Raw genomic sequence first — 27,814 nt, 5'->3', positions numbered from 1 at the left:
CTGGAAGGAGAAAAATAAGAACAAACGCAAGGAGGGACCATCCAACGTCATGGTGGTCAAGTAGACTGGTCGACCACATCGGTGCTTCGAGAAAAGGGAGGGGTAGAAGGGTCGTGGCTACTACCTGATCCACCACACAGGTGTCCATGACTTGATCGAGTGTAAGGTTGTATGCGGCATCATCAACAAAGGAGCTTGGAGAGCGTAAATCCAAGCACGGTGAGGATGGTAAGGATGGGGTTGACCTCGACCGGTCAGCACTAGGGTATCAACAGATCGATCACATGGTCCACTATATCTTCAGGGGTGCCGTGACATATTCCTCGAACACGGAATACAAGTCGATGGTACGAGAAGTGTGGGCGACCACGCCAGTACCAAGCCCGCGGTTGAAGTGGTCAGAGGTACCTCTTACCTTCAGTCAAGCCAAACACCCCACGAGTGTCAAGTGACCTGGTCACTACCCTATTGTAGTCGAACCCACCGTTCAGAAAATCTGACCGGATCATGTGTTGATCGATGGAGGGAGCTCCATCAACCTCCTCTTCACCAACGCACTGGACGCCTTGCAGATCTCAAGGAGCGCATTGAAATTGTCTCCCCCTTCTTTAGGATATATCGGGCTCTTCGGCCAAGCCCTTGGGACGGGTCGAGTTGTCCGTCACTTTTGGCTCGCTAAGTAACTTCAGGATCAAAAAGGTTCTGTTTGATGTGGCGTACTTCGGGACCACTTATAACGCGATCCTAGGGCGACCATCGATGGCACAGTTCATGGCCGTTGTCCACTACACATATCAGGTGATTAAGATCCCTGGTCCAATCGGGGCCATCACCATCTTTGGCAGCGCAAAGACGACCCTACATTACGATAAGAGGAGTCTGGTCGAGCTAACTCCCAAGTTGCAGCTAGAGAATGCTACACCTAGTCATCGCCCGGTAAAGGTTCACGTTGCTGCTAACCAGGACGAGCGGCTCAAGGAAGTATGCCTTGAAGACTCTGACTTGACCAGGATAGTCCAGTTAGGGTCCGGTCTATACCCCAAATAGGAACTCACGCTCATCACTTCCCTTCGGGCGAACGCGGATGTCTTTTCATGGAGTCCATTTGATATGCATGCAGTCTCCAGGGATGTGATCGAGCACAGCTTGTCCATGCGACCTAACACACGACCGGTCAAACAAAGAGCTCATCGGTTCATAACCGACCAAAAGGAAGCACTTCGTAAGGAGATCGATAAGCTCCTCAAAGCAGGCTTCATCCGAGAAATATAGTACCTAGAGTGGCTGGTTAATCCAGTCATGGTCCAAAAACACAATGGTAAGTGGAGGATGTGCATCGACTTTACTGTCCTCAACAAAACATGTTCGAAAGATCTATTCTCTCTACCTCAGATTGATCAGCTTGTTGACTCAACCATTGACAGTGATCTTCTTAGCTTCTTAGATGCCCATTCGAGGTACCACTAGATTAGCATGTATAGAGAAGATGAGGAGAAGACTTCTTTTGTGACACTCTTCCAGGTCTTTTGTTATGTAAAAATGCATTTTAGTTTGAAAAGTGTCGGTGCCACTTACCAGCGTTGTATTCAGTTCATTCTTCGACCACAACTCGGTAGAAACATCGAGACATATGTTGATTATGTGTTTGTCAAGAGTATAACCAAGGACAACCTGGTCACGAACCTCCAGGAAATGTTCGACAACCTTCAGAAGTATCTCATGAAATTGAACCCTAAGAAGTGCACGTTTGGAGTCCCATCAGGGAAGTTGCTCGGGTTACTCATTTTCGGTCAAGGGATAGAGGCAAACCCTGATAAGATCAGAGCCATCTATTGGATGAAATCCCCTACCAGTCTAAAGTAAGTCCAAAAACTAACATGGAGTGTGACAGCTTTGAGCAGGTTCATCTCAAGGCTAGGAGAGAAGGGATTATCGCTCTTCAAGCTCCTGAAGAAGAGCGACCACTTCTGGTGGACCCTAGAAGCGGAAACGGCCCTCCAAGATCTAAAAAGGTATCTCTCCTCCCCTCCTGTACTGACCGCACCTCGACCAGATGATGAGCTTTTGCTCAGCTACCCCATAAGTCACGAGCGTGGTATTGGTTGTCGAGCGAGAAAGTCTTCAACGACCAATATACTACATCAGTGAGATCCTACATGATGTGAAGGCTCGGTACTCACAGGCTTAGAAGCTGTTGTACATAATTCTGATAGTCTCTCGAATTTCAGACACTACTTCCAGACCCACAAAATTAGGGTAATCTCTTCGCTCTCAATTAGAGAAATTCTCCACAATAGGGATGCGACAAGAAGAATAGCAAAGTGGGCAGTAGAGCTCAGGGAGTTCGATCTTAAGTTCGTCCTCCGAACGGCTATCAAGTCCCAAGCACTTTATGGTCGAGTGGTCGTCCTTTGAGCCCGAGTAGGTACAACGACCAGAGGCGGACTTGCACTAGACCATGCACTTCGATGGATTGTTTACGCTGAAGGGAGCGGGGGCTAGAGTGGTCTTGACCTCACGAACTGGCGACCTCCTTAGGTACGTAGTTCAATTATATTTTTCAGCCACTAACAATATTGCAGAATATGAGAGCCTCTTGTCTAGAATGCGAGCAGCCTCTGCACTTAGTATTAAACGCTTGTTACCGATAGGGGACTCGCTATTAGTTGTTAACCAAGTGCAAAAGGACCAATGTTTTTTCGGTTTTGAAGTCAAGCACATCCCTCACAAGGACAACTATCTAGCCGATGAGCTAGCCCATCTAGTTTCTTCTCACGAACCTATTCCAGTTGGAATCTTTGAAGAAAGACTCACACGACCATCCACTATGGTCTCGGGCAAAGGTGAAGGGGATGCTCTTCTTGAAAACGGAGTACTAGAGGCAACACCACCTTCTGTGCCATAGACCTCGGGTGGCCATCATGTGGTTGTCATGCTTGATTCGAGTACGACCTGGATGGATTAGATTTTAGATTGTCTTCAGAATTGAGCAACCTCTGATGATGGCGCGTCAGCAGAAAAGGTCTCGTGGCAAGCTCGTATATACTCATTGGTAGAGGGACGTCTTTACCACCAGGGGAGCAACGACCTTTTGCTGAAGTGCATTACTCAGGAAGAGGGGAGCATAGTGCTCTCTGATATCTATGGAGGTATATGTGGAAGCTACGCTTCGTACCATGCTCTGGTCAGAAAAATATTACAACAAGGATTTTATTGACCCACTGCCCTCACGATGCTTACGAGCTGGTGAAACGGTGCGAGTCATATCAGTACCATGACCGACATACCAACCTATTAGCCTAATTACTGCAAACCATACCACTCTTTTAGCCTTTCGTTATCTGGGAACTCGATATCGTGGGACCATTCCTTAAAGCCTCGAGTGGTTTTGAATTCTTGTTCATGATAATCGATAAATTCACAAAGTGGATAGAGGTTGAGCCCGTCAAGAAGATCACTACCACAATAGTGATTAAATTCATACAAAGGATGGTAGTGCGGTTTGACAATCTAAATTGCATAGTCACGGACAACGGAACTCGGTTCTCCAATAGTTCTTTCTAGAACTACTGCGAATAGATCAGGACCAAAGTTTGCTATGCGTAGGTGACACACTCACAGAGCAACGTACATGTCGAAAGAGCCAATGTGATGATACTGCAAGGGATCAAAACCCGAGTCTTTGACCGGCTTATAAGCTATTCAAGATGCTAGGTGGACGAATTACCCATTATACTCTGGTCGCTGTGAACGACTCCTAGTAGGGCTATAGCCAAACCCCTTTCTTCCTTGTTTTGGCGTAGAGGCAATGCTTCCCTCCGAGATCACCTTTCAGTCGCCTTGAGTGGCCAACTACTCGAACGATGACCAGGTGACACGGCGAGAGGATGATGTAAACCTGATCAAAGAGTTTTGCGAGTGCGCCCTAATTCGAGTTGCCCAATATCAGCAAAGCCTTAGACGCTATCACAATCGCAAGGTGCAGGAGCAAAGACTAGTTATAGGCGACCTTATTCTTAGGAAAATTCAGAATAAGATCGATCGGAATAAATTTTCTCCCAAGTGTGAATTACACAACTCCTAGAACATCACCCTACTGCACAAGTTCTATGTATAGTGTTACTTAAGATGAGCTTGTTTCTCTATTTTGCATAATCTTCTGGATGAGCGTGGAATATAACTTGTAAATTTTTTCCCAAAAGATCACACTCTCTGTTTTGCAGGATTTTCATGACCACCAGTGAACCTTCACTAGATTGGCTCTCCGACCACTGCACGCGACAACGCTCGACGGCCACTATGGGACCTGACGACCAGAAAGTGAAAAAACGACCAGATAGCCGAAGACTCATGAACAGTGTGGGATCATTGCTCACGTAATGTCAAAGGTACAAACAGCTTGGGACAACAACCACAAGGTCACAAGTCCACACTTGAGCCGAGCATTGGTTGCCGCCGAAGGACTTGTCGTGCTAAGGGTCGTCCCACGCTTCGAAAGCCTAACTAGCGAACAAGGCGGACCAGTCGGAGCCTACTCGCAACGACAGCATAGGGAAAACTCTCTGAACACTTTGAACAACGGTTAGGATCGGACAGTCCAAAACCCGCAAGGCTCCCGAGTGGTCTTCCAGCCATCGGTGAGGCCATCAGAAAGGACCAGAACATTTTTATTCATAGAAAAGATTGGTTACATGCGATCCAATTACATTCAACTGAGGTAACTATCCTGTTACATGCTTGTTTTTCCCTCTCGTCTTGGGTGGCTAGAGCTAGGTTGATGGAAAAGTTCCGCCTAACTCTAGTATATCATGAAGATCCACCAACTCCAAGAATTACAAAGTATGTGGACCCCTACTTACCCTCGAATGAGTCAAGGAACCTCTTATACTCTTCCTTGGGGCGGAGGTGATCGCCCCAGGAATCGAACGACGGCCTGCATAAGGGACAGGGAGGGTGGCTGGTGCAAAGACCCTACCGGAGCTGCTGACTGTGGCCGTCAAACCCGACTAACCCTCCTTCTGCACCTCCTTCGCATTCTCCTCTCCCAGTCGATCCCCCCCCCTCGTCGTTAGAGATGTCGATAATCTCAACCGAGACAACGAGATTGACAGGAGGAGACCCTCTCTGTAACGAGGGAAGCACGACGGCGACCAGTTCTAACCTCGTAAGGACTTTGAGATTGTCTGCCCTCGGGGGGAACCACCGCGAGCGGAGCTGGCGTCAAAGGCGACTCGTCCCTTGCCAAATCCTCCAAGATCATCGACCTTCCTGGTGAGGAATGGGAGGAGGACATCATGATACACAAGAAGAGTTGCCTTATAGCCTTGCAAAAACTTCAATGGGTGGCCGGATGGGTGGCCGACAATGGAATATTCATATTTGTTTTAGAAGAATAAACACTAATAAATGTAAATTTGATAAATTCGGCTACATCCATTCATTGTGACCACACATGAAAAAAAAAACTCTTTTGTGTAAAAGAAACACCAATTTGATAATATGTGGGGGTAGAATTACCCAACTAATCAACCAATAATTCAAAAGGCTACCGTTTCCTAAATGTATCTTAAAAACAAGAGCTTGCATGATCAAGCAATTTTGCAATCAATAATGCACCTGCAATCCTGCATTCATGCATCTCCATTATTGCAGGCTGGTGAATCGATATAATCGAGTTGTGCTTTCACCGAATTATAGCAACCCTGCATATATGCATCTTCATTATTGCAAGTCAATGGATCGATATAATCGAGTTGTGCTTTCACTAAATTATGGCAGAGGGAGCCGACCGATAGAAACACGCTGCACTCAACACGGGAGGGAGCCGACCGACAGACAAGACGGTGAGTAGGCCATATTTGGTATAAGGTGTGCTGAATATGACACTATGTCCGTATTTAGCACACCATGTGCCGAATACAGGGCATCTAGACGTATTTGGCACACACCAAGAATACACTTGAGGTTTCACGTATTCGGTATATGATGTGTCGAATACTATTTATCCTATATATTTTTGGCACACCGTGTGTCGAAACCTTGATTTCGGCACACCACATATCGAATGCACTTACTATATTTATAAATACAATATCATATTTTCTATTTTTTAAATAGAGTTCGGTATGTTATTTATTTTTGGATATTTGCAAATGTTACGGAGGTTCGAGATGGCTGTGAGCAGCGACAATCATTTATGCTATTAAGAGACTAGTTTTTTTTCCCCAAAAAAGGCTATTATCTTTGCCGAATATTTTCAGTTATTTCGACTACACTGAGGGATTCATCTACTTTATTTCTAGCACTGTGCATAAAGAACAGATCCGAAGCTCGAGTTGGATAAAAAGAGCAGAAGGTTCGGCCAACAGCAAGAGGCATCAAAGCTAGCAACGGGCTGCTGGGTTTTAGAATTTCCGCACACACCTATAAGCTTTATTAACTAAGTGTCTGTATATTATAATAAAAATATAAATATTAGATATAGTAATATCAAGTATAAATTTAAGTACGAAGATATGGATTCACCGCGAGAGAATTATCGAATAAATATGTTGGGAGCGATGTTATAGTTCGATTTCATATGAGATAAAAATCCGAAAAGAGAAAGAGATTTATTTTCCTCCTAATTTCTTTATTTATTTTTATTAATAAAAAAGATCATATATTTGTAGCTGGTAACAATACAGAGAAGCTAAATTATGAGATTATCTAGAAAAATTGATAAATTATTAGAATTTTAAGAGAATTTATTAGATAGGAGGGGAGCATGAGAAAAGATGCCACACGAAGAAACTCGTCTTTTAACTGTAAAGATAAGCACAAACATCGCAGCGTAGAGAATCTAGCATTGGCAAAGACACATAAGTTCATACGTCGGGAAGGTCCAAATCCAACCTCACCACCCTTTAAAAAAAACGCCAAAAAGGCAAGCAAACCGCACGCACCCCCCTGCGTTGATCCGTCCTCATCGACCCCCATTAGCCCAGCCCCACGGTCCCCGCCCGGCTGTCTATGTTCATCGCGCCGATGGCCTACGCCCCGCAAATCCGCAATCCCATCCAGGTTCAGCCCAGCCTTTTTATAAGAGCCGGCCCTCCCATGCGATCCACGCCGCAGCCACTGCGAAGCTCGCGACGCGAGCGCAAATCAAAACGAGGCAAAACGAAAGCACCCCGCATTATAAGAGGAGGAGGAGGTGGTGGTGGTGGTGGTGGAGGCGGCGGCGGCGGCGGGGAGGTGCCACCGAATCGAGAAGCAGCTGAGCCATGGCGACGCAGGCCGCCTTCCTCGCGACGCTCCCGCGGCTCGCGCGGCCTGGCCGCGACAGCGCCGGGGTGGCGCCGGCGCGGGTGGGCGTGGCGGCGGCGGGGGTCGCCAAGGCCGGTGCGGACGCGGTGCGGGCGGGCGCGGCGGTGGCGGGGAGACCCAAGGCGGTGGCGCGCGGGGTGCGGTGCCGGGCCAGCCTGATCGAGCCCGACGGGGGCCGGCTGGTGGACCTGGTGGCACCCGAGGAGGGCGGGCGGCGCGCGGCGCTGCGGCGGGAGGCGGCGGCGCTGCCGCACCGCGTGCGCCTGGGCCGGGTGGAGAAGGAGTGGGTGCACGTGCTGAGCGAAGGGTGGGCGAGTCCGCTGCGTGGCTTCATGCGCGAGCACGAGTTCCTCCAAGCACTTCATTTCAACGCCATCCGCGGCGAGGATGGCAGGATGGTCAACATGTCCGTCCCCATCGTGCTCACCGTCGGCGACGCCCAGCGCCGGGCCATCCAGGCCGACGGCGCCACACGCGTCGTGCTCGTCGACGACCACGACCGCCCCGTCGCCGTCCTCAGCGAGTAAGACAAAATCCCCCCTTCTTCCTCGTATTTCTTTTTTCTTAGACTTTTCGTATATATGCCGTATATGCATTGGTGAGCTGGAGATGATCGATTAAGACATTTAAGAATCTGATAATTTTGTGGGGTTGCCCCAAAGACATAATTTTTGCTGTTTGGGTTGGAATTGCGAAGCTGCGTTTCTGTTTAATTAGGTTCATGAATAGTTTCTTTAGCTATACACAGATTTAAAAGCTATTTGGCTTCCCAGTTTCATCAGGTGCATTGCTTGACCCACTCGAGAATGTGTTAGGTGCCTTTCCTAAACGTGTTGCTCTAGTACTGATTCTGTTTGCCAATAATCTGGTCAGTGATAGCTCACATGATGGCATAGAGTTAAATGTTGTTATCTGCAATTTGTGTCATCAAGTGGTTTTATCTTGAGCATCAATGTATTTTGATACTATATCAGCATATCTGTATATGTTTGGTCGTTATCAGCTGATTTGCGGCATGCGTAGTTGTGTACCCCAATAGGCATACCCTTGGAGCTCAGCCTCAGTCATATTATACTAAGTCTTGGATCATCCTTTATTAGATATTTTGTTTTGCTATTTTCGCCGGTATGAGTTCAAAAGTAGCGCGCGATATTCTGACCTTGTGTCAGGCAGATAATTTTATGTCATTTCTTTACAAACTTTTATTTACGTCAAATCATCGGAAATGAAAACGGATGTCAGTTTACAAGTGTAGTTATCAAATGTGTAAGGTGACGTAATAACATCAGTCGTGTACATCTCTGCGTCTTTGTAATCTCAAGTCATGAGGAGACATACACTTGACCTAGATATTCGTTTGATTGTTAACGAAAATGATTCTATGCAGTTCTTGTTAGAAACAAGCCTTACCTATTGATGACACAAGTGACAATCTTGCACTTTGTTGTTTTTTTTGCACTTCCTGCTGTAACACTATTTCTCTTTTTCTCAGCATTGAGATCTACAAGCACAACAAGGAAGAAAGAATAGCAAGGACATGGGGGACAACTGCACCTGGATTGCCTTATGTAGAGGAGGCAATCACCAATGCTGACGACTGGTTGATTGGTGGGGACTTGGAAGTTATTGAACCAATCAAGTATAATGATGGTCTTGACCAGTATCGCCTGTCCCCGGCACAGCTGCGTGAAGAGTTTGCCAGGCGCAATGCTGATGCAGTATTTGCTTTTCAGCTTCGCAATCCAGTACACAACGGGCATGCTTTGCTTATGACAGACACACGCAGACGCCTCCTCAAGATGGGTTACAAAAACCCTGTTCTTCTGCTTCATCCATTGGGAGGATTCACAAAAGCAGATGATGTACCTCTTAGTTGGAGAATGAGGCAGCATGAGAAGGTATTCGACTATGATAAATCTACCTTCCCTTTTTCTTAATCAAATGGTCCTGACTAGTAGCAACTATGTCCTTGAATTAAACACCATGTTTTGATGGAAACTGCTATTTTAGCACTAAGTCTTCAAGAAAGGTGTCCCAAAATGTTATCTAGATTCCAGTAAAAGAGTCACTTAAATTCTAGTACAAGAATAATTACTTAAAACTCCAGTACAAAATGAATGATGCCTTTTACTATAACGAAATAGTTGGTTTGATGGGACTACTATAATATGTTGAAGGGTCTAATTCTTGCACAATTTTAACACCCTGTTGTGATTTTTGGTAGGTTCTTGAGGAAGGTGTCCTCAACCCAGAATCAACAGTTGTTGCAATCTTCCCCTCTCCAATGCATTATGCTGGGCCGACTGAGGTGCAGTGGCATGCCAAGGCTCGTATTAATGCTGGTGCAAATTTCTATATTGTTGGAAGGGATCCTGCTGGTATGAGCCATCCCATAGAGAAAAGGGACCTTTATGATGCTGATCATGGAAAAAAGGTTTTGAGCATGGCTCCTGGCCTTGAGAGGCTCAATATCCTTCCTTTCAAGGTATGTCATCCGTCTTGACCAGATTTCTTCTTTGCATGCATATCTCATAAGTAAAGAACAGCATATTGCAATTATCAGTTTACTTCACATCTTTACACGTGGCAATCTTGATGTCAACCACATCATTTAATTTTCAAATAGAATAACCTTGATGTTTCCCCTGTTTTCTTGACATTTCTCTTTACTCTTATTCTGGATCAGGTGGCTGCATATGACACAAAGCAAAAGAAAATGGATTTCTTCGATCCATCAAGGAAAGATGATTTCTTGTTCATCTCTGGCACAAAGGTAATTCATTCGGTATTTCTGGGATGTTGCAAATTTCGGTACCAATCCTTTCTAGTCAAATCCTAACAAACCCTGCCTTGTTGCACAGATGCGCACTCTTGCCAAGAACCGCGAGAGTCCCCCAGATGGTTTTATGTGCCCGGGTGGATGGAAAGTCCTCGTTGAATACTATGACAGCTTGGTGCCATCAGAGGGCAACAGCAAACTGCGTGAGCCAGTTGCAGCCTAGAAGCTAGAAAATGCTTCACATAAGTAATACTACGATATCATGCAGGCGGTTCTTTGCAGCATAGAACCAATGTTATGATTGTATACCTGTCGTAAGACTCAAAACATTGGGCTTGATTCGGACATTACTGTGTGGTATGTAACTGGTGTGTGTGCCCCATTGCTGGCAGTGTTGCACTGGAGCCCGTCATGTGTTTGATGTCAATAAGGATGGGTTCTGTATCCTCTGCCATATTGTACATATGCAATGTCGTGATGTATTTATCTAAGGCTTGATATGTTTGCTAAGGTATCCAAATTTCTTATCCGGCTATGGTTGAAGTTTGTGATGAATTGATGATTCATCACTAGCTTTCTTTCAACATGTGACTATCAAAATCCATCTATTTTTATCAGTGAGCGTAAGTTGTTGGGTCAACCTCCCTTTTTTGGGGGGGAGGGGGGGGGGGGTAGTTGCAACCTTTCTAGGGTCGATTTTACATTTGATGTTGTATCCGCTAAACCGCATGAGTTACTGCCAAAAGGAAATGTTCAAAGTTCAAAAGAATAAATTAAAAAAACTCGACCGATCTAAAAGGAACTAGCATTATAAATAAAAGAAATAAATGCTCAAATAAAAAAGAATAAATTGGCCGAAAGGGATTAGAATGGACAACATAAAGATTCTTAACGTAACTTCAAGAACAAACCAACATGTATACATGAATTTCTAAATATTTATGCAATTCTAACAGATATTACATAGTTTACAGTCTAGTTCTGAAAGAAATCACAACCTAACAACGGTTTCAAAGCAATATCACAACCTTACAAACTACAAACTACGTGCTACAAACACCGAAATATAACATTTGACGCACAATCATAATACTAGTGACACAATTGGTGGATTTACAGTAGAAACAGAAGCATCCAATCTGCGGACTAATGGCTTCACAAACATAGATCCCTTCACCCAGATATCTTCCGTTCAGCATTTTCCATCATAAGCACAAACTCATCATAGTTCACCTGCCCATCGCCATCGGTATCCGCTTCCTTGATCATCTGCTCGACCTCCTCATCGGTCATCATCTCCCCAAGATTGATCATCACCATCCTCAGCTGCGCACATCAACAAGAAGGTGAGCAGTGGTTGAAAAAAGCTTGGAACTAAACGATCTGAACCTGTTCAGGCGCTAAGGTAGTACTACCTCAGTAGGGGAGATAAAACCATTATGGTCCTTATCAAGGACCTCAAAAGCTTCCTTGAGTTCTTCATCGCCATCGCCATCCTGCGATAGGAATCGAAAGCAACAACACAAGTTCCTGCTATAAGTCATAAATAAAGTATGCCTCGCAATTTTTCAAAAGAAAAGGGTCAATTAAGTGTCCATCAGAGGCAAAGATATCACCTTCGTCTTCCTGGCAATGAGGCTAAAGAACTCCTGAAAATCTATGATCCCATTGCCATCCGTGTCGACCTCGTTCATCATATCGTTGAGCTCCTGATCACTCGGATCAAGGTCGAGGGAGCGAGTCACTGCAGCCAGTTCTTCCAAGGTGATGCGTCCTACACATGGTGAAAAAGGTTAATATCACATGTCAACTAGTGACAATAAGCTTCTAAATGACTAAATTGAGTGATGCTGCTTGCACATCAGTTTCTGTGCACGTCCAAATAGGACCGACGCACCAAGAGTCCGAGACGACAAGTGGAACGCATGGTCGTAACTTTTGGCTAAGAGACCTTGGAAGCTGTTTCAGCGTGATTGGCTACTTAGCTATGTGCGGATCATAAAGTTAAATGACCAATAATATCACAACTTCGTCACAACCATCACAAAATATAGTTTCCAAAGACGTGCTGTGGATTACTTGAGGAACTTGGCAACAACTTTTCCTAAAGGAATTAGGCGGATAACTCAGAGGAAAGATTTAAGGGCCTCCAATCCACAAAGCAACACAGAACAAGTGGCAAGCATATTTATTTTTTATCACAAACAGAAGGGTTCTTTGACCACAATGAGCTCAGAAATTAGTATTAATCAACACAAAACATTACTGTCACTGGGCAACTAAAGAACTTTCAAGGAACCATCTCTGGAGAATACAGGGATTCATCAATTGCTTGTCAGTTGACACCACATTAAGTTACAGAACAACAATACATTAAAAAAAAACTCGGACCGTTTTGATGGAATCTGGTTAGAGCTGATTGCTTTATATTGACGAGTTTTGTCTTTAAAAAAAGTCCATGCCTCAGCAACTAGGAATGCAATAAAAGTTCCGCGCAATATATAGCTTCTGCGGCGCATGGTAATATCTTATTAATCTATAATTGGGAGAACGACGGATCATACAAGGTTACCCAGGTGCAGAACACTAGCATTGCTTCCAAACCCCAACTCTAACTGAGCAAGAGAAAACAAAGAAACAAACCCAACAAACTAAGCAAATGAAAAGCGAGGTAAGCCATGAGGAGAAAGGAGAGAGAAACCGTCGCCGTTCTTGTCGAAGAGCAAGAAGGCTTCCCGGAACGCGACCACCTGCTCGCTCGTCAGCCCTTCCATGCAGCTCTAGTCTCTCGCAGGTAGCTACACCACGTGAACAGTGTCGAGAGGAGAGAGAAGAAGGCAGGTAAACCAGCAAGCCGGTGGCAGGAGCGAGAAGATATAGGGGTGAGAGGGAGGGGAAGCAGGTTAGAAGCATCCTCCTGCCATTTGAAACCGAGGGTAAATAAAGAAGGAAGACCGCGGTGGGCTTTGTGGAAAAAATGGCGTCCTCATGGCTTTCCTAATCATTTCCTGCGCTTTCCCTGTACTCTACTCAGGACAGCGACCGCAGTCTCTGCAGTATATGCAACTAGAGTCTAGAGAAAGAAAACCGCTACAAGCCTACAATCTGTGCCACGCGGGGCCTTGCTGGTATCGTGAATAGCAGGGAAATTGCAGAGAGAGATGAACTAGTGATACCTCTGCGATGCCCAGATAATTCCGGTGATGGAGATCTTGTCCAAGGATGCAGGCACAGGGTAAGTTTCTTAGGATGAACAAACGGAGACGGATTATTTGGTTATTCAGAATGGAATTGCCTTGCAAGACAGAATGGCATAGCATTGCTTGTTGTTTGGAATAGGTAGTTCGGACCCTGCAAGCAGACCAGACCACACTGCAGCAAGAATAAAACTAGAGTGATATTCAGTGAAGCGACTTCTTCCTCGGAATCAATCAGCTTCGGCTGCGCATCCCAATATATATTGGAGTTTCTGGTGAGAAATTCATTCGGAAGCTGCTCAACTACACAGGTGATTGATGACTGACGTATCTGCTTCAGATGCCGCAATCATATCGACAGACATAGGGCTGCAGCAGCACAGTCAGCAGAAGAGCAGAAATCCACAAACCTCCAGTAGCAGAAAACCAGATCATTCAGAAGAAAAACTAGCAACATTCAGAACAAATTCAACGGCGCCAAATTTCAGGTACTCATAGAGGTGCATTTGCAAAATCAACAGAGCCAACTTAACAACATTCAAATGGAGGAATAGCAGACAACCACGCTGTCTCAGAAAGCATTCAAAGAAGCAACCAACCCTAAATTTGAGCCCTCCATAATCCATTCAGATACAGTCGCAACCAAAAATTAGGGAAAAGATTAAAACCAACTATGACATGAACAGCTGGAATCGCAAACAGTCACAATAACTAAAGAAGCATCCAGGTTTGCACTCTTGAAGTTAACAACTGAACATAAACAGGTTCCAATAACTGAAGCAGTAACAGGAAATCGTTACTCAGAAGGATCACCACAACCTGATAGCTTAACTAAAAACTACACAATGACCAGGACTTACAGCACAGGAGCGCACAAGAGTCCAGTTTCAACTAAGATGCACATCTCCTAGTCATCACTCCTTGGAGGATTTGTTGATCAGAGACTTGTGGATGTGCGGGATAACACCTCCACCAGCGATGGTACCCTTGATGAGGGTGTCGAGCTCCTCATCTCCACGGATGGCCAGCTGCAGGTGGCGAGGAGTGATACGCTTCACCTTCAGATCCTTGCTAGCGTTTCCGGCCAGCTCCAGAACCTCAGCTGTCAAGTACTCCAGGATGGCAGCTGAGTAGACTGCTGCAGTAGCACCAACTCGACCGTTTGCCTGAGTCCTTTGCTTCAACTGGCGATGGATACGGCCAACAGGGAACTGAAAATGTAAAACCATAAAGTTAGCAAGCACACATCACAACTAAATATTTAAATCATGTCAACATCGAAGTTGTCTTGGCAGATCACACAAACTTAAAGAATCTAGCAGCTTGATATGATAGCACCTAACCATAAATGCTACGAAGTCAAAAATAAATGTTTGTGCAATACCAGTATGTGATTACAAACAGACTCCACATGTTTCTAGTGAAATATGACAATGACACGACAACAGGACATTCAAAAACATACTGGATCAATCATACTAGAGGAAGTCTGGCATGTTGCATACTAGAGGAAGTTTAGAGGAAAAAGGGACTCTGCATGCATGTTTTATTCATTTTGGCCGAAAAGGATTGCTAAAAGCAAAACACCAAGATCATCAACACCCACCGGACAACCAAGCATGCCATCACGAAATCTAGTGTAGCCAAATATGTCACCCCGTTTTCTCTTGCTGTCATCACGAATTCCAAAACCCCTAATAACCTACAGCAAATCCTGCCAGAACCCACAATTGCTCAAAATGGTTACAACCCAGTTCAACAAACAAGATCATATCAAACAACGACCGTCATAACACAGCTACACAGACCAACCGCTAGTTCAAATCTAAAACATTTGCAGAACGTCAGAAGAACTAAATGTTCAAAAACCTGAAATAGCGTGCAAACAAAAGAAGATAAGTTTGGAGGGGGGAAAAAGGAACTGTTCGCACTGCAATTCTCTGGTTTCATTTTTTTTCATATTATCATATAATCATTCACATAGGAAGCTTGATCCGAATAATTTGCTAGTGTCATCAACACCGATCAGACAAACAATTGCGTCATCACATCTAGTGTCCCTAAATACGTCACCCTCTCTTAAGTTTCATCACGAATGTTAGAACCCCTAATGAAGACCGAGAGTAAAGAACCCACAATTGCTTTCATCACGAACGTCAGAACCCCTAACGAATACCAAGCAAAACCTCCCAGAACCAACGATTGCTCAAAGTGCTCCTGCCCTAATCGAACAAACGCAATCCTGCTCGTATCAGACCACACAAGACAGTGAGACAGACAAACCACTGCTCCAGATCTAAAAATCTTCGCGGGGGCAGAAACCCTAATATTTCAAAAAAAAAAAAACGAACCAGCGCGCGCAACCTTCGCAAAACCACAGCGTGTCCAACCCACACGCGACCCTAACGCATATCGAAACCATACTAGATAGTAGTTCTCAGAACGAAGGCACCCTCTTCACTGCTACCCGTACGAAAATCTAACGCCTGCGAGCCGCGCAAGACCAGTAGACCACGCAAACCTCACACAACCCCCGGCAGCGCACCCGCGAGCCGCGCAAGACCAGTAGACCACGCGCGGGAACCCAAATCTAAACCAAACCTAGCGCGCGCGCGCGGCGGAAAGCAGAGCACGCAAGAGAGAGACGGAGCCCGTCGCTGACCTGGAGCCCGGCGCGGGAGGAACGGGAGACGGGGGCCTTCTTCCCCTTGTCCTTCTCCGCTGACTTGGCTGCCGTCGTCTTCGCCGCGAGCAGGCCCTTGCCTCCCTTTCCTGCCATCTCCGCTCCGCTGGAACGAGACCCTGCACCAACCAAGCCAAATCCGACGGCGCGGGGGCCGAATCAGAGCAGATCGGGGCGCGGATCGGGCGGATTTCGCCGCGGATTCGCGAAATCACGCGGGGGAACGGGCGAATCGAGGGGGCGGGTTCGGATAAGACGGGCGCGGAAGCCCTTACCTTTCGCAAGCTTCCAATTCCCTCCGGCTAACGCGGCGCGAAGCGAAAGCGAGATTCGTTTTCGTCTCCGAGCGGGCAGGGCAGAGGTCTTTATAGACGAGACATTTACACTTTGCCCCTTCATCTGTGCGAGTGTTTGTACCACGCCCTCTTTTTGAGCAGTCCGCGTGCAAAACGTTCCGCTGCAAGCCAGGTGCGCAGTTTGAGAAAAAAGGAGGGTTCTTTTTGTAAAATGGAAAAGCTCCGGTCGTGCGTTCGTGGCTCCGTGGCGACGGCGGGGACTTGCGCGGTTACTCGTGCGGCGAAAATTTCGAAATGGCGCCTGACTGCCGTAACTGCCCTCGGGATTCCGGGCAATTGCGTGGCTGGGCGGGAAGATTTCGCGAGGGCGTGTTCGGAATATGGGTTAGTGGCGGGATTTCGGTTGGTTTTTTGGGTGCAGTTACCAAACTACCCCTCCTCGGGCCGTTGATCTGCAGCGGATCAAGTGATGAACTCGGGTGGCGCTTATAGCTAGGTAAGAATAGAGAGAGGGTTAAGTATTTATATAAAAATTGTAATTTTTAATTGAAATAAAGATTACAGGTGTTTAAATATGATTAATTATTTTATTAGCACTAATATAAATAATAATATTTAAATAAGCACATTATTCTCCAAATAAACACCTGTGTTACTACAATTGAGAAAAATCCGATTTTTTTATAAACACCTTCTCTTATCTGAGCATCCCATTATACATACTCTTATAAAGACTTATGGGATGCTTTTCTTTCACGCCAATCTCGTGGGAATTCATCAAATTTGAAGTGAATTTAGCCTGCTGCTACGTGCAAATCTAGGCTTAGTTCGATCGCATTTACATCCATATCCCTTGCAACGTCTACACCTTGACATACTACACAAATTTCGCTGTGAGTATATCAAATGAAATGGAAAAAAAAAAGCAGTTTCCTCTGAAAAGAGTTTTGAAGCAGTTCTGTTTCTCAGAAGCTTTCTAATTTGTACCTTCTTCCTCTGTCTATAGGCTAGAGGTGAGGAAAAGGACTGGAGATCCATAAATTGATAGCTTATCTTTGTGCCTCTGAATAAGGGCTTGTTGGTAGAGCTCTCCAACCTTCTGATTCTGTGATAGAAGTAGATTCTATGGTGAAAGTGATTCTGTTTGTGAAATCATTTAGTATGTTAGTTGTGGAAGTGATTCCTGAGATAATATTGTGTTAAAATTGAGGAGAATCAGCCAGAAATCAGTGAAAACTAGATTTTTCGGCTCCCACCTCGCAGTACAAAACGTGAGAGTGATTCTCTCTGATTCTACCACAGAATCGATTCTGCGGCAAGACGTTTGGTAGAGCTCCTGCCGATTCTAGGGCGGAATCAGCTCCCAGAGCCCTACAAAACAACCCCTAAGCTTCATTGATGCTTCTTATTTCCTCGATGCAATCCGACGTATTCAGTGCAATTGGCAGTCTTGCGCGAGCATAGGGCCTCATTGCGCGCTCACCTGCTGCGTTATAGGGACATGCATGTCCAATTTTTTTTTGGCCGCGTTGACGTGTATCGCTGCGTCGGACGCGGTACGACACGCATCCGACACGCTGTAGCCATGTCAGGAGATGAAGAGGAAGACATACCTGCAGCATCGAAGAAGCCATGCTGAGCATGTTAACGTGCACTGGTGGCCCGACGCATCGATGCTCATCCCCTTTCACCAGCAACCACCCTGACCCGAGCCATGGAGAGAAGAGGCGACGGCGACGACAACAAGAGAGGAAAGGAGGAGGCGACAACGACGGAGCCACAAGGGAGAGGATGCTAAGGGCAACGGCTAGGGCACGTGGGAGAGGAGGCTAGCGGCGAGGGAGAGGAGAGGAATCGAGAGGGGAGGCAGCGGAGAGATAAGGAACGGTGGCGTGAAGGGACCGGGGAAGAGGCTAAAGGAGTTAGGGCAACTGGATAGGCTGGATGAGCCAACAGGCCCATTTGGCCATTTTACCTTTATTCTTTTTATCTTTTTTCATATTTTTAGCCTTCACATATATAGTGGATTTGATGGTAAATCATAAACATGATTTTATTTCCCCTCTAGTGTATTAAAGAATAGTTAAATCTCTATGTTATACATACCTTTTATGTGTATACTTAAGTTTAAAACATAAAAAATTATATATATATATATATATATATATATATAGGAAAACTAGTATGTACTCCTGGGTGTATGTACTCCCACCTCTCATATACCACTTTTGCACGTGTGTTATACTTCTTTATCACTTTAAATATACTTCATTAGTAATTATAAGATACTACAATACAAATCCCACGAATTTTTTTATGAAATTCCATAATTTTTATCATAATTTGCGTATATACTTCTTTTATGTATAAAAAAGAGTATATAGCAAAAATGAAAGGCTAACATTGAATTTTTTTTCATACAACTCATATTGGAGTATCTTAGAATTAGTATTAGAGTATACTAAAAATGATAAAAGAGTATAAAGTGTTTGTTTAGGTGGTATATTGCATGTGGGAGTACATACTCCTAGGAGTATAGAATAGGTGTCCTCTATATATATATATATATATATATATATAAGAAGCCCCGTATCCTATATTCTCAAGTTTGCCGAGTCGGACATCCACACCCGAGTCAGACTCCGACTCCCGCACCCATATCCCGGTAACACAGGTCACCTGGCTCCAAGCTCGAGGACTCGACGTGGCTAGTCCATGTCAACAGACTGGCTGCTAGGATCCTCCATTTATGTTTGGAAATATCAGATTGCTCCTCCTGATCTTTGAACTTTGATATCCCATGGTACTTGTTCATAACCTTGGCAGCTGGAACATTTTAAGTGCTGTAATTTTCTAGAACAGCAGAGAACCACATCTCTTGAGTGCTGAGTCTGCCGATGCAACAACTGCACAAGTGTTTTGGTACTTTCCACTTCTCCAGCCAGGGTTCTGAGTGATTCTGACATAGTTCCTGTACTCCCAATAGACAAACTCGACATCCTTGTTCCCAGTGCATTGTTAAGACCATCCACTGTGTTGTCAGTTGCAAGCCATGATGCCTGGACCAAATGCCTAGATCACTCATTTTCCACGTCTAAATTGTAGGCACTGAACTTCATCTAGATTGCATTGCAACTAGCCCTAAGCATTGAACACCCTTAATTGCAGAAGCGTGAGTACGTACCCAAGCCAGACGATGCCATAGTGGCTTGTAGCTCCGTTTATGTAGAGCCACGACAGGGATCAGTTCGTGTTGTCGATGCGCAGTGCAGACCGGCGATGAAGACAACATGATGTAGTCGTCGGCAATGGCGGTGTCGATGCTAGGATGGTGGTGGCCTTCGCATTGATCCAACACCCTGAGGATTGGTCTAGGGTTTATGTGTGTTACGGAATGATGTTGGCCTCACGAGGAAAGCTTAACCCGTGAGGCCCTGGCTTCCCCCTTTATATCTGGCGCTGATCGACCCGGGACCACAACCAATTGTCGGTTGGCACCCCCTGATCATGGCGTGTGGGTGAGCCCATGCTCCACTTTTATCTCGGTTTCGGTTAGGATCCTTGGTTGCCGAGATCAACACCAACCTAACTGACACCATGTCTGACTGTTGGTTATAACCAATGGCGACAACAGCATGTTCACCTGCAGCCAAACAAGAAGGATTATTGGTATGTCAGATACTCTGCTGCAACAACATACTTCGACTTGTTGATTTCATCCTGCCAATGAAACAAGCAAGAATTGTTGATGCAGATTGATGAATCTCACAACTAAGGTACCAACACTGGTGAAACCAACTTCGTCTGTCAGACCATCACAAAAGGATAATAGCTTCTGATGTTCAGGGTGATACCGGGTGTGAGCTCAGTGAGGCTGGAGCCCGGAGATGTGTGTGCACTAGTTGTGATGGCATGGGAGCATGCAGACCACACAGTTCAATGTGTTGTCAAGGACATGGATGCTTGAGCTGGGAACACAGACCAAGGGGCCCTGAAGCAGGTGCCGCTCAGGAATCAGGATGCCATATGGTAGTGAGCGGTGACTGCTGACCAGGAAGAGCTAGCACTAGCACATAGCAATAAGCAGCTGGTGGACAATCTGCCATTGTTGGTGCGTGCGATGAAATGCAAGATAAAGATCTGTGAACAGCAAGGAGATGTGCATAGAACAAAAATTCTGTATTGACAAGCCCAGCAATGCCATTTTTGTGGGGAAGATACAGCTGCAAGAACAATGATTGTGATATATGTGTACATCATCTATGAAAGTTTTTGTGCAAAGTGAATTGGTCACCAAGAACTTCGACTTTAAGGATAATGTAATGCCTGAAGAAGTTTCAACTAACATAAGATTCTTTTTTCTTTTTCTGGATAGTTCTTTTTGTGCATGTATGGGTTCAGGGTACTTCGATATTCAACAGTCCTTGGCATCTAAAGACTGGTGTTCTAGTTTATATAGAATACGGTTAATTTCCGGGACGTTGTAGGAATATGGCAGTGCCTCTGATATGCCCAGTTGGTAATGAGCAATAGCAAGGAATATAGGGGAAGATTGGTATCTATCATCCTCCTTAAGTGCAGCCAGAAAAGAAGTCTGCAGTACAGACTTGGATTATAAGTGCTGGTCATACCTGACATCTGAAGCAACAGCATCAACAGCCAAAACTACTTGCACCTGCTGATTTTCTCACTCCTTCCATTTCCATACTCTCCCTCACTTTGTCACTGTAGTTCCAGTGACCTCCAGAAGCATACAAGTTGGAAAGTAAAACATATCCACCTTCTTCAGTGGGGTCAAGATGAAGGAGTTCTTTTGAAGCAATCTCTGCAACTTCAGTATTTTGACAAGCTAAACTTGCACTTAAAATGGAACCCCATATAGACCGGCTTGGTCTCATTGGCATCTTCCTAGCCAAACCTACTGCATCAGTCAGCCTACCTGACCGTGCAAGGAGATCAACCATACATCCAAAATGTTCTATTCCTGGTTCAATACTGAATTTTTGCTTCATAGCATAAAAAATCCTGCATCCTTCACCAAGCAGACCAGCATGACTGCACGCACTGAGAACAGCAAGCAATGTGACGCCATTAGGTGCTATAGCCTCATCTTGCATCTTCCAAAATAGATCTAATGCTTTGGTTCCATGGCCATGAAATGCAAGGCCAGATATCATAGCTGTCCATAAGGTAACATCTTTGTCCAACGCCTTCTCAAACACAGAATGAGCTATCTTGACATTTCCACATTTGCAATACATGTCTACAAGAGCAGATGCCAAGAACACATCCTGATGCCCAAATTCTTTCACCGCCCAACAGTGGATACTCTTTCCCTGATTCAATGATCCCGTACCTGCAGTCGCAGAGATCAAGGTAACGGCAGTCACATTATCGGGTTTTACACAACTGGCAAGCATATCATCAAATAGTTTTATCACTACACCGAATTCTTTGTATCGAGCAAATCCAGCCAGAAGTGCATTCCAGGATATTATATCCCTGTAAGGCGTCCCCGAGAAAAATCTGCTAGCAAGGTCCAACATGCCAGCATTCGCGAATCCTGCTACCATGGTATTCCATGAAATGTCATCCTTCTCAACAGCTTCACCAAAGACTCTCATGGCTGCATTCATTTTCCCACATTTGGCATACATATCCAAAAGAGCATTCGTCAGAATCAACCCACAATCTCCTGCACTCATCCTCCGCACGACGACGCCATGAACAGACCTCCCGAGAAGAGCGTTCTTCAGGCGCCCGCAGCAAGTGAGCAGAGCGACAACCGTGTAATGATCCACTGCAATCCCCATCGACGCCATGCTACGAACAAGCCGCAGTGCCTTCCCGCTGCTCCCTTCCTTTACATACCCAGACAGCATGATGTTGCAAGATACTGTATCCGACGCCGGCGCGGAACGGAACATCAGCTCGGCCATCTCCACATCGCCGGCGTCCAGGTACATCTTGATCAGCGAGTTCCGCAGGTAGACGCGGGAATGAAAGCCATTCAAAACGACTTGGGCGTGCACCTGCCTCCCCGCAGACAAGCGCTCCACCGACCTCAGTAGCGCAAGGAAGGTATGCTCGTCGGGTTGGAGGGACGACGCGAGCATGGACCTGTAAAGAGCCGCCGCCCGGAGCGGCGGGGAGGAAGAGGAGGCGCGCGCCGCCGCCGCCGAGAGCATGAGGTTGTAGATGTAGATGTTGGGGCGGGGCGTGAAGTGCTGGAAGAGGAGCTCGGCCTCGCGCACGTGCTGCGGGGAGGTGACGGTGGCGAAGTGGAGGAGCCGGCTCATGGGGAACGTCTCGAAGGCGAGGCCGAGGCGGAGCAGGTGCGCGAGGATGGCCTTGAAAGGCCGCGCCCCGCCCCCGCCCCGGCACCGCTCGAGGAGGACCAGCGCCGGGTGGCCCAGCCGCAGCGAGACGGTCGGGTCCCACGCGCGCCCCGCGGCGGCGGAGGCGGCCATCGCGTGCTCTGCGGTGGGGGGTCTTGGGTCTCGGCTGCGGTACTAGGCTATTAGCACGAACCGGCCGCCTGACCGCCGGCATCCGGCTTCGGGGCGGGGCCGTCGGTGGAGGCGGCGACGGTCGGCGGCACAGCCGACGGCGAGGCCTTGCCGCGTTGCAGTGGCAGGCCCAACTAAACACGCCCAGTTTGTCATGGCCCAGCCGATTCATTAAACCTTCTAACGGGCCAACTAAACCATGCTTGTTCCAATCGAAGCCCAAGTAAACCCTGCTTTGCAGAAGAATCATTTGTTCGCCCACTTTAAAAAAAAAAAGATAATCATTTCTTCCAATCGTCAGTTTCTTTCACGTTTTCATCGCTCTGTCATTATCATGGTCTGTCTCCACCACACGAGAGAGAGGTAATGGCTTTCTAATCAAACTAGTTATCTGCCCGTGCGTTGCAACGGGCGTTAAAAATTCGTACGAACTACTAAACCATGTATCTGATTTAGTTAAATGTCCATGCGTTACAACGGAAACTAAAATTTTGCAAGAAATAATAGTGTTGATTGGATAAAACACGTGCAAAATAGTTACAAATACACCCTCAAACAATAGTCTTTGTCATCTGATACTATAGAGCCAACGCATAAGAAAATATATGCCATATGGAATACAAATGTGCATCTCATATTTGGAAGGTTCAGACAAATAAAATCAGTCACGTAGCACTCCCGAAAATAAAATGTTTTTGGAGGAATTTCCCAGAATTCTTAAGAGCTGCATATTGGAAACTTTTTTATATATCTAATATGGCTTTTCCATTGACATCGAACAACAATTACAATGATCTCACATGTTAACTATAGAAACAACATGATATTCGTAACCATTAAATTTGGGAAACAAAGGAGAATCACATGCATAATGGAACCAACCTAAGGAGCTTGTGCCAATGCGACAGCCATTCCCATAAATGACCTTTTCGCAGAATCACAGCAACTAAATATAACGATAAAATGTTAGAGCTCAAGCACTCCCTGTAGATCAAATTCAGCAAATAAAGGTGCAATCACATTACATATGAATAGAGCATATATAAGCAAAAGTAAAAAAGCCTTCAATTCTTTGAATGATATTGCCAGAAGCATATGTAAGATTTACTTCTGGAAGGATATATCATATATTCATAGTACTGATTTACGATATGGGGCTGATAGTTCCACCTGACCTCCTCCTTTGTGCATGTTTAAACTTGGGTACTGGTTTACCAATATGGGGATTATATACCATATATCTAGTATGATTCCTTGGATCATCTAGTAAAGCAAAAATAGTAAACCACATCATGTAGACTTTTTGAACTCATGAACTGGTTAGTCAACAGATAGGTGCAGTTGAAAGCTACCTTTCCATTTTTGTTTCAAAAGCATCCTGCATAGTAGAAGTGCAAAATCTAAAAATATGAGTGCCTTTCTATTTTGAGACCAAAACAATAGCATTGACAAAGTCTCAAAATATTACCAATTGGAGCAGCAGGTGAGGTTATTGGCTGTGCATTCAAATTGATGGTGCGTGTCGTCCGAGTAGTCGCCCATGAGCTCCATGAGCTTCTCCTTGACGCATCATGTAGACTTTTTGCTTGATGGGTCTTGTGCCGCGTCATATTTCAATTACACCCATGATACATATGATAAATACGGAATCAACTGCTCTCTCAATGTGACAGGAATAACACAGGCCTATCATGGCTGATGATACAATTTTTCAGTTACAAAAATGTGCATTAGTCAGTCTTTATATTTGAAAGCAATAGTCAGCCAATCATAAAAATTGCATAGCACTGGTCAGTCTCAATCAACCTCTTTTTGAAAGCAGCAACCTGCATTTTCTTTAGCCACAAACAAAAAAGAACTATGTATACACATCATGAAGAAGAAATAATATGGATATATGCCTATTGGGAAGAAAAGAAACTGCTTGACCCTAGGAGCAAGGAGAAATCTGTCCGGCCAGAAGTAGTATCTCTCCATTCTTTTTTTATTCACAATGCCAAAACTGAAAAACAACATCATATCTGAACTAAGCAATGGTTTACTTGGGTTTACCTGAACTTGGTTCGACAGGGACAACGCATAAGTGGTAATCTCATCTAGAATGAGAGCCTTAGCTAGTAACCTGCACAGAAGAACTTTTTCCCCTCGAAGTTATCCAATACGTTAAGCAGATGCTATAAATAAGTCATGTATTAGTCAAGTAATTTCACCTTATCACTAAAAGGGACCAGTGCTAGTGCAATTCCAGTCCTTTCAATGATCCTTTGCCTCCTCGCCTAACGAAAAATGACACCGAGTGTTGAGGAGAAAGGGACAGAAACTAAACGAAAAGGTGGAAACGCTTACCACGCCGAGCGACTGCCGAGCGGAGGTCAATCTGGACCACGCAGAGCCTGTTGACGCGAGGGTTGGGGCCAGCAGGAGACGCAACAAGGCGTGGGGGAACCCGCCGCTGAGGTGTTGGAGGTGGTCGAGCTCATCATCTTCATTGTCGATGCAGACCTCCACCATTCACAGGTCGCGCGCCCACGCCGTAACCGACCCGCATCTACGGGACGCGCTGCCACCACCCCCAACGCCATCGGCAACTCCGGATCCGTGCTCCGAAGAACTTCCCCCATCCTCTCCCTTCTCTCCGCATCCCCTCCTCCCCGTCCCTCCTCCACTGCGCCCGAACCTCACGACAGCGTGCCTCATCAGGATCGGGGGTGGGTACAGGTGAGAGAGGGCAGCACGGTCTCGGGGGCATCGGGAGAAGGATTGGGTGCTGGCGGACGGCAGGGGGAGAGGGAGGCCGCATCAGAAGTGGGGTGAGGGACGGTGGCGGCGCAGACGCGGGTGGGAGACGAAGGCAGGGCACGCTGGGCCTGGGCGTGGTTCGAGGCTTACTATGCGGTCGGACGAAGAGTCGGACGAAGGAAGTGGGGCAGACGAACGAATTCAGGTTTTCCCGGGGGTCGGGGAGGGCGGGGGGAGCGGAGAAGGCGGGGGTCGCGGAGGGCGGGCGGAGCGGAGGGGGGCGGAGAAGGCGGCGACGGATCGGAGGTCGTGGAGCTCGGACGGATCGGAGAAGGCGCGGGTGCTGCGGACGGAGCGGAGGAATATTCTGGCGGACGGAACACGCCTTGCGTCTTTTTTAAGTAGGAGAGAAATCTTAGGGATCCTTTTTTAAATGCTTTCTAAATTTCAAACACCTGAAATTTAACAGTGAATCAGTTGATGGTGACCGATAAGATTTAAAGATTTGGAAAGTAGGTTTTAAGTCATCAATATGTTTTCCAGGTTTAAAAGGATGCCCAAATAAGTAGATAGGCCCACACGAAGGAGGCAAGGGTGCTACAAACTGTGAGGCAACGGAGGACGATCGGATGGTCAAAGTGGCGTTAGACATCCAAAGTGGCGTTAGACATCTTAGTGCACTAGGTTAGTACGGCAGGGGTGGTAGGAGCAGATCCATGCGGCATCCTCGCCACTGAAGATGACCAGAGGTAGACGGGGGCGAGGGATCCTTAGCGTGAGGAGGGTGGAAGTTAAAAACAACATCTAATGTCTCACAATAATTATCTAAAAAAGTAAAAAAAAAACAGAAGGTTAAAATATAGCGATCACTTTTTTTTAACGGCGCAGCCAAATCGCTGATCGACTGACTCAATACAAAGTTCGATGCTTCGTCAACCCACATGCGGGTTCCGTGCACTAACCCCGCGCCATGCCTAGCGAGAACATGCGCAACACTATTGGAGACTCTGACAAAACAAAAATTGCACATCGTCTAGAGCGAAAGTACATCGAGATTTAGCTTCTCTAACCAACACACCAGCAGCTGCAAGATCTCATTGCTGATATAAAAGCTCATTACTCTGCAAGATCAACACTATTGATGGGAATTTCTCAAATGCGTCTCAAAGACAAACTGTTTTCACCAAAGCTTCTTCAGTTCTGTTTTCACCTTGTTGTCACGTTCGGTCAAAGATTAGTTCCTCACATTATATTCTTAATTGAATTAGGTATCTTTAAGATCATAGATCGAGCAAAAAATAAGGCACGCGATATATACAGGTTCAGACATTCGAAGATGAGTAATACCCTACGTTATGTGTGGATAATGTTATATATAGATTGTCTCGAGTAAAAATAAGGTAGCTAGACCTATTACGATATAGTAGATCGGATCTAAACTAATCTAGCGTTGAAGTCGTCGAGTATTTCCAAAACTAATGTCTTGGTGCTTGCATTGAGTTGTGCAGCCGTGGATCTACTATCAGTTCTCTTGGGTGTCAGGGTTTCGCCTTATAAAGGGGTCATGACACCATCTTAGTATCAGCCGTAATCGATAGGGGTCCTTCAAATTCATCTTAGATACTAGTCGTACTCAAGTCGGTTAATCCGATTGAGACCTTTTTAGTATAGGCTTTCGTGATCTCTAGGCATATCGGGCTCCACAGATTTAGATCCGCAATATCTGGAGGTGTTCATCAGGTATATAGTATACCCTATCCATGTATAATATACTTATTATACGCATATACCTTATAGTTAGATATTTGACAGTAGCCCCTAACTCTTCTTAGCAAGGAGGATTTTCACAAGTGTCTACTCGAGTACTACCAAGCCCAAACTTGGTCTAGTGAGGTAGATCAAGCTTGTAGTCGAAAGAATCGAGCAAGAAAAGTCCTATTCTGAGTATCGAGTGGAAACACTATTAGATCGAGCTGCTGTTATCCGTACTTTGAGACTCAAGAAATGCTTGAAAACTCAACTTCTCCACATCCGTCTCTGAGTAGAGTTAAAAAGAAATCTCCAAAATTTAAAATGTTGGGTATAGGCGTATTTAATGCACTCAGATGGGCGTGTAAAGATTCATACGATATCATCATCCCGTCTTTCACGTTGAATGAGGCACCACAGCAATGGAGCAGCTACCAAAGTAAACGTTAATTACCAGGCTATTTATCCTTACAAACCTAGATTGTAGCTATTCTTCATCCTCTCATCATCAGTCTCCGCTTCAAGCTCTCACCTTTCTCCGCCCAAGTTCACGC

General features: G+C 45.7%; 4 protein-coding genes and 1 long non-coding RNA gene across 10 annotated transcripts; 1 reads left to right on the top strand and 4 right to left on the bottom strand.

Moving 5' to 3' along the window:
• The first annotated feature begins 6,976 nt into the window (after window positions 1–6,976).
• On the top strand, window positions 6,977–10,601 carry LOC133913284 (ATP-sulfurylase 3, chloroplastic-like). The gene is made up of 5 exons (XM_062356392.1): window positions 6,977–7,831; window positions 8,801–9,206; window positions 9,533–9,793; window positions 9,995–10,081; window positions 10,170–10,601. Exons 1-5 carry the CDS (start codon window positions 7,266–7,268, stop codon window positions 10,308–10,310), a joined length of 1,461 nt encoding a protein of 486 aa, XP_062212376.1. The 5' UTR covers window positions 6,977–7,265; the 3' UTR covers window positions 10,311–10,601.
• Window positions 10,602–10,981: 380 nt separating this feature from the next.
• Window positions 10,982–13,232, bottom strand: LOC133913282 (calmodulin-like protein 4). Of its 2 annotated transcripts, none has more exons than XM_062356389.1 (4): window positions 12,838–13,232; window positions 11,704–11,861; window positions 11,503–11,583; window positions 10,982–11,413 (listed from the first exon to the last, which is right to left on the bottom strand). In XM_062356389.1, exons 1-4 carry the CDS (start codon window positions 12,998–13,000, stop codon window positions 11,261–11,263), a joined length of 555 nt encoding a protein of 184 aa, XP_062212373.1. In that variant the 5' UTR covers window positions 13,001–13,232; the 3' UTR covers window positions 10,982–11,260. The 2 variants fall into 2 exon arrangements, with proteins under 2 accessions (XP_062212373.1, XP_062212374.1); XM_062356390.1 differs by having other exon boundaries at window positions 12,789–12,982.
• Window positions 13,233–13,971: 739 nt separating this feature from the next.
• Window positions 13,972–16,317, bottom strand: LOC133913283 (probable histone H2A variant 3). The gene is made up of 3 exons (XM_062356391.1): window positions 16,243–16,317; window positions 15,947–16,086; window positions 13,972–14,495 (listed from the first exon to the last, which is right to left on the bottom strand). Exons 2-3 carry the CDS (start codon window positions 16,061–16,063, stop codon window positions 14,199–14,201), a joined length of 414 nt encoding a protein of 137 aa, XP_062212375.1. The 5' UTR covers window positions 16,064–16,086; window positions 16,243–16,317; the 3' UTR covers window positions 13,972–14,198.
• A 2,538-nt stretch (window positions 16,318–18,855) lies between these two features.
• LOC133913281 (pentatricopeptide repeat-containing protein At3g04750, mitochondrial) lies at window positions 18,856–22,888 on the bottom strand. 2 transcript variants are annotated; one of them, XR_009909014.1, is made up of 3 exons: window positions 20,895–22,888; window positions 19,448–19,906; window positions 18,856–19,322 (listed from the first exon to the last, which is right to left on the bottom strand). XR_009909014.1 is itself a non-coding variant. In XM_062356388.1 (2 exons), the coding sequence occupies exon 1, from the start codon at window positions 22,731–22,733 to the stop codon at window positions 20,916–20,918; it is 1,818 nt and encodes a 605-aa protein (XP_062212372.1). In that variant the 5' UTR covers window positions 22,734–22,888; the 3' UTR covers window positions 18,856–19,906; window positions 20,895–20,915. The 2 variants fall into 2 exon arrangements, 1 of the variants encoding a protein (XP_062212372.1); XM_062356388.1 differs by having other exon boundaries at window positions 18,856–19,906.
• A 613-nt stretch (window positions 22,889–23,501) lies between these two features.
• LOC133913280 (uncharacterized) lies at window positions 23,502–25,911 on the bottom strand. 4 transcript variants are annotated; one of them, XR_009909012.1, is made up of 3 exons: window positions 24,241–25,906; window positions 23,881–24,150; window positions 23,502–23,756 (listed from the first exon to the last, which is right to left on the bottom strand). It is a non-coding gene; the product is annotated as an uncharacterized LOC133913280 (long non-coding RNA). The 4 variants fall into 4 exon arrangements; XR_009909013.1 differs by having other exon boundaries at window positions 23,502–23,718; XR_009909011.1 differs by having other exon boundaries at window positions 23,502–24,150; window positions 24,241–25,048; window positions 25,119–25,906.
• Window positions 25,912–27,814: the final 1,903 nt, after the last annotated feature.

This window comes from Phragmites australis, chromosome 3 (genome assembly GCF_958298935.1).
Source record: "Phragmites australis chromosome 3, lpPhrAust1.1, whole genome shotgun sequence".
NCBI classification, from domain to species: domain Eukaryota; kingdom Viridiplantae; phylum Streptophyta; class Magnoliopsida; order Poales; family Poaceae; genus Phragmites; species Phragmites australis.
Note: the sequence above shows the minus strand (reverse complement) of the source record. Positions and strands in the feature narration are given on the sequence as shown.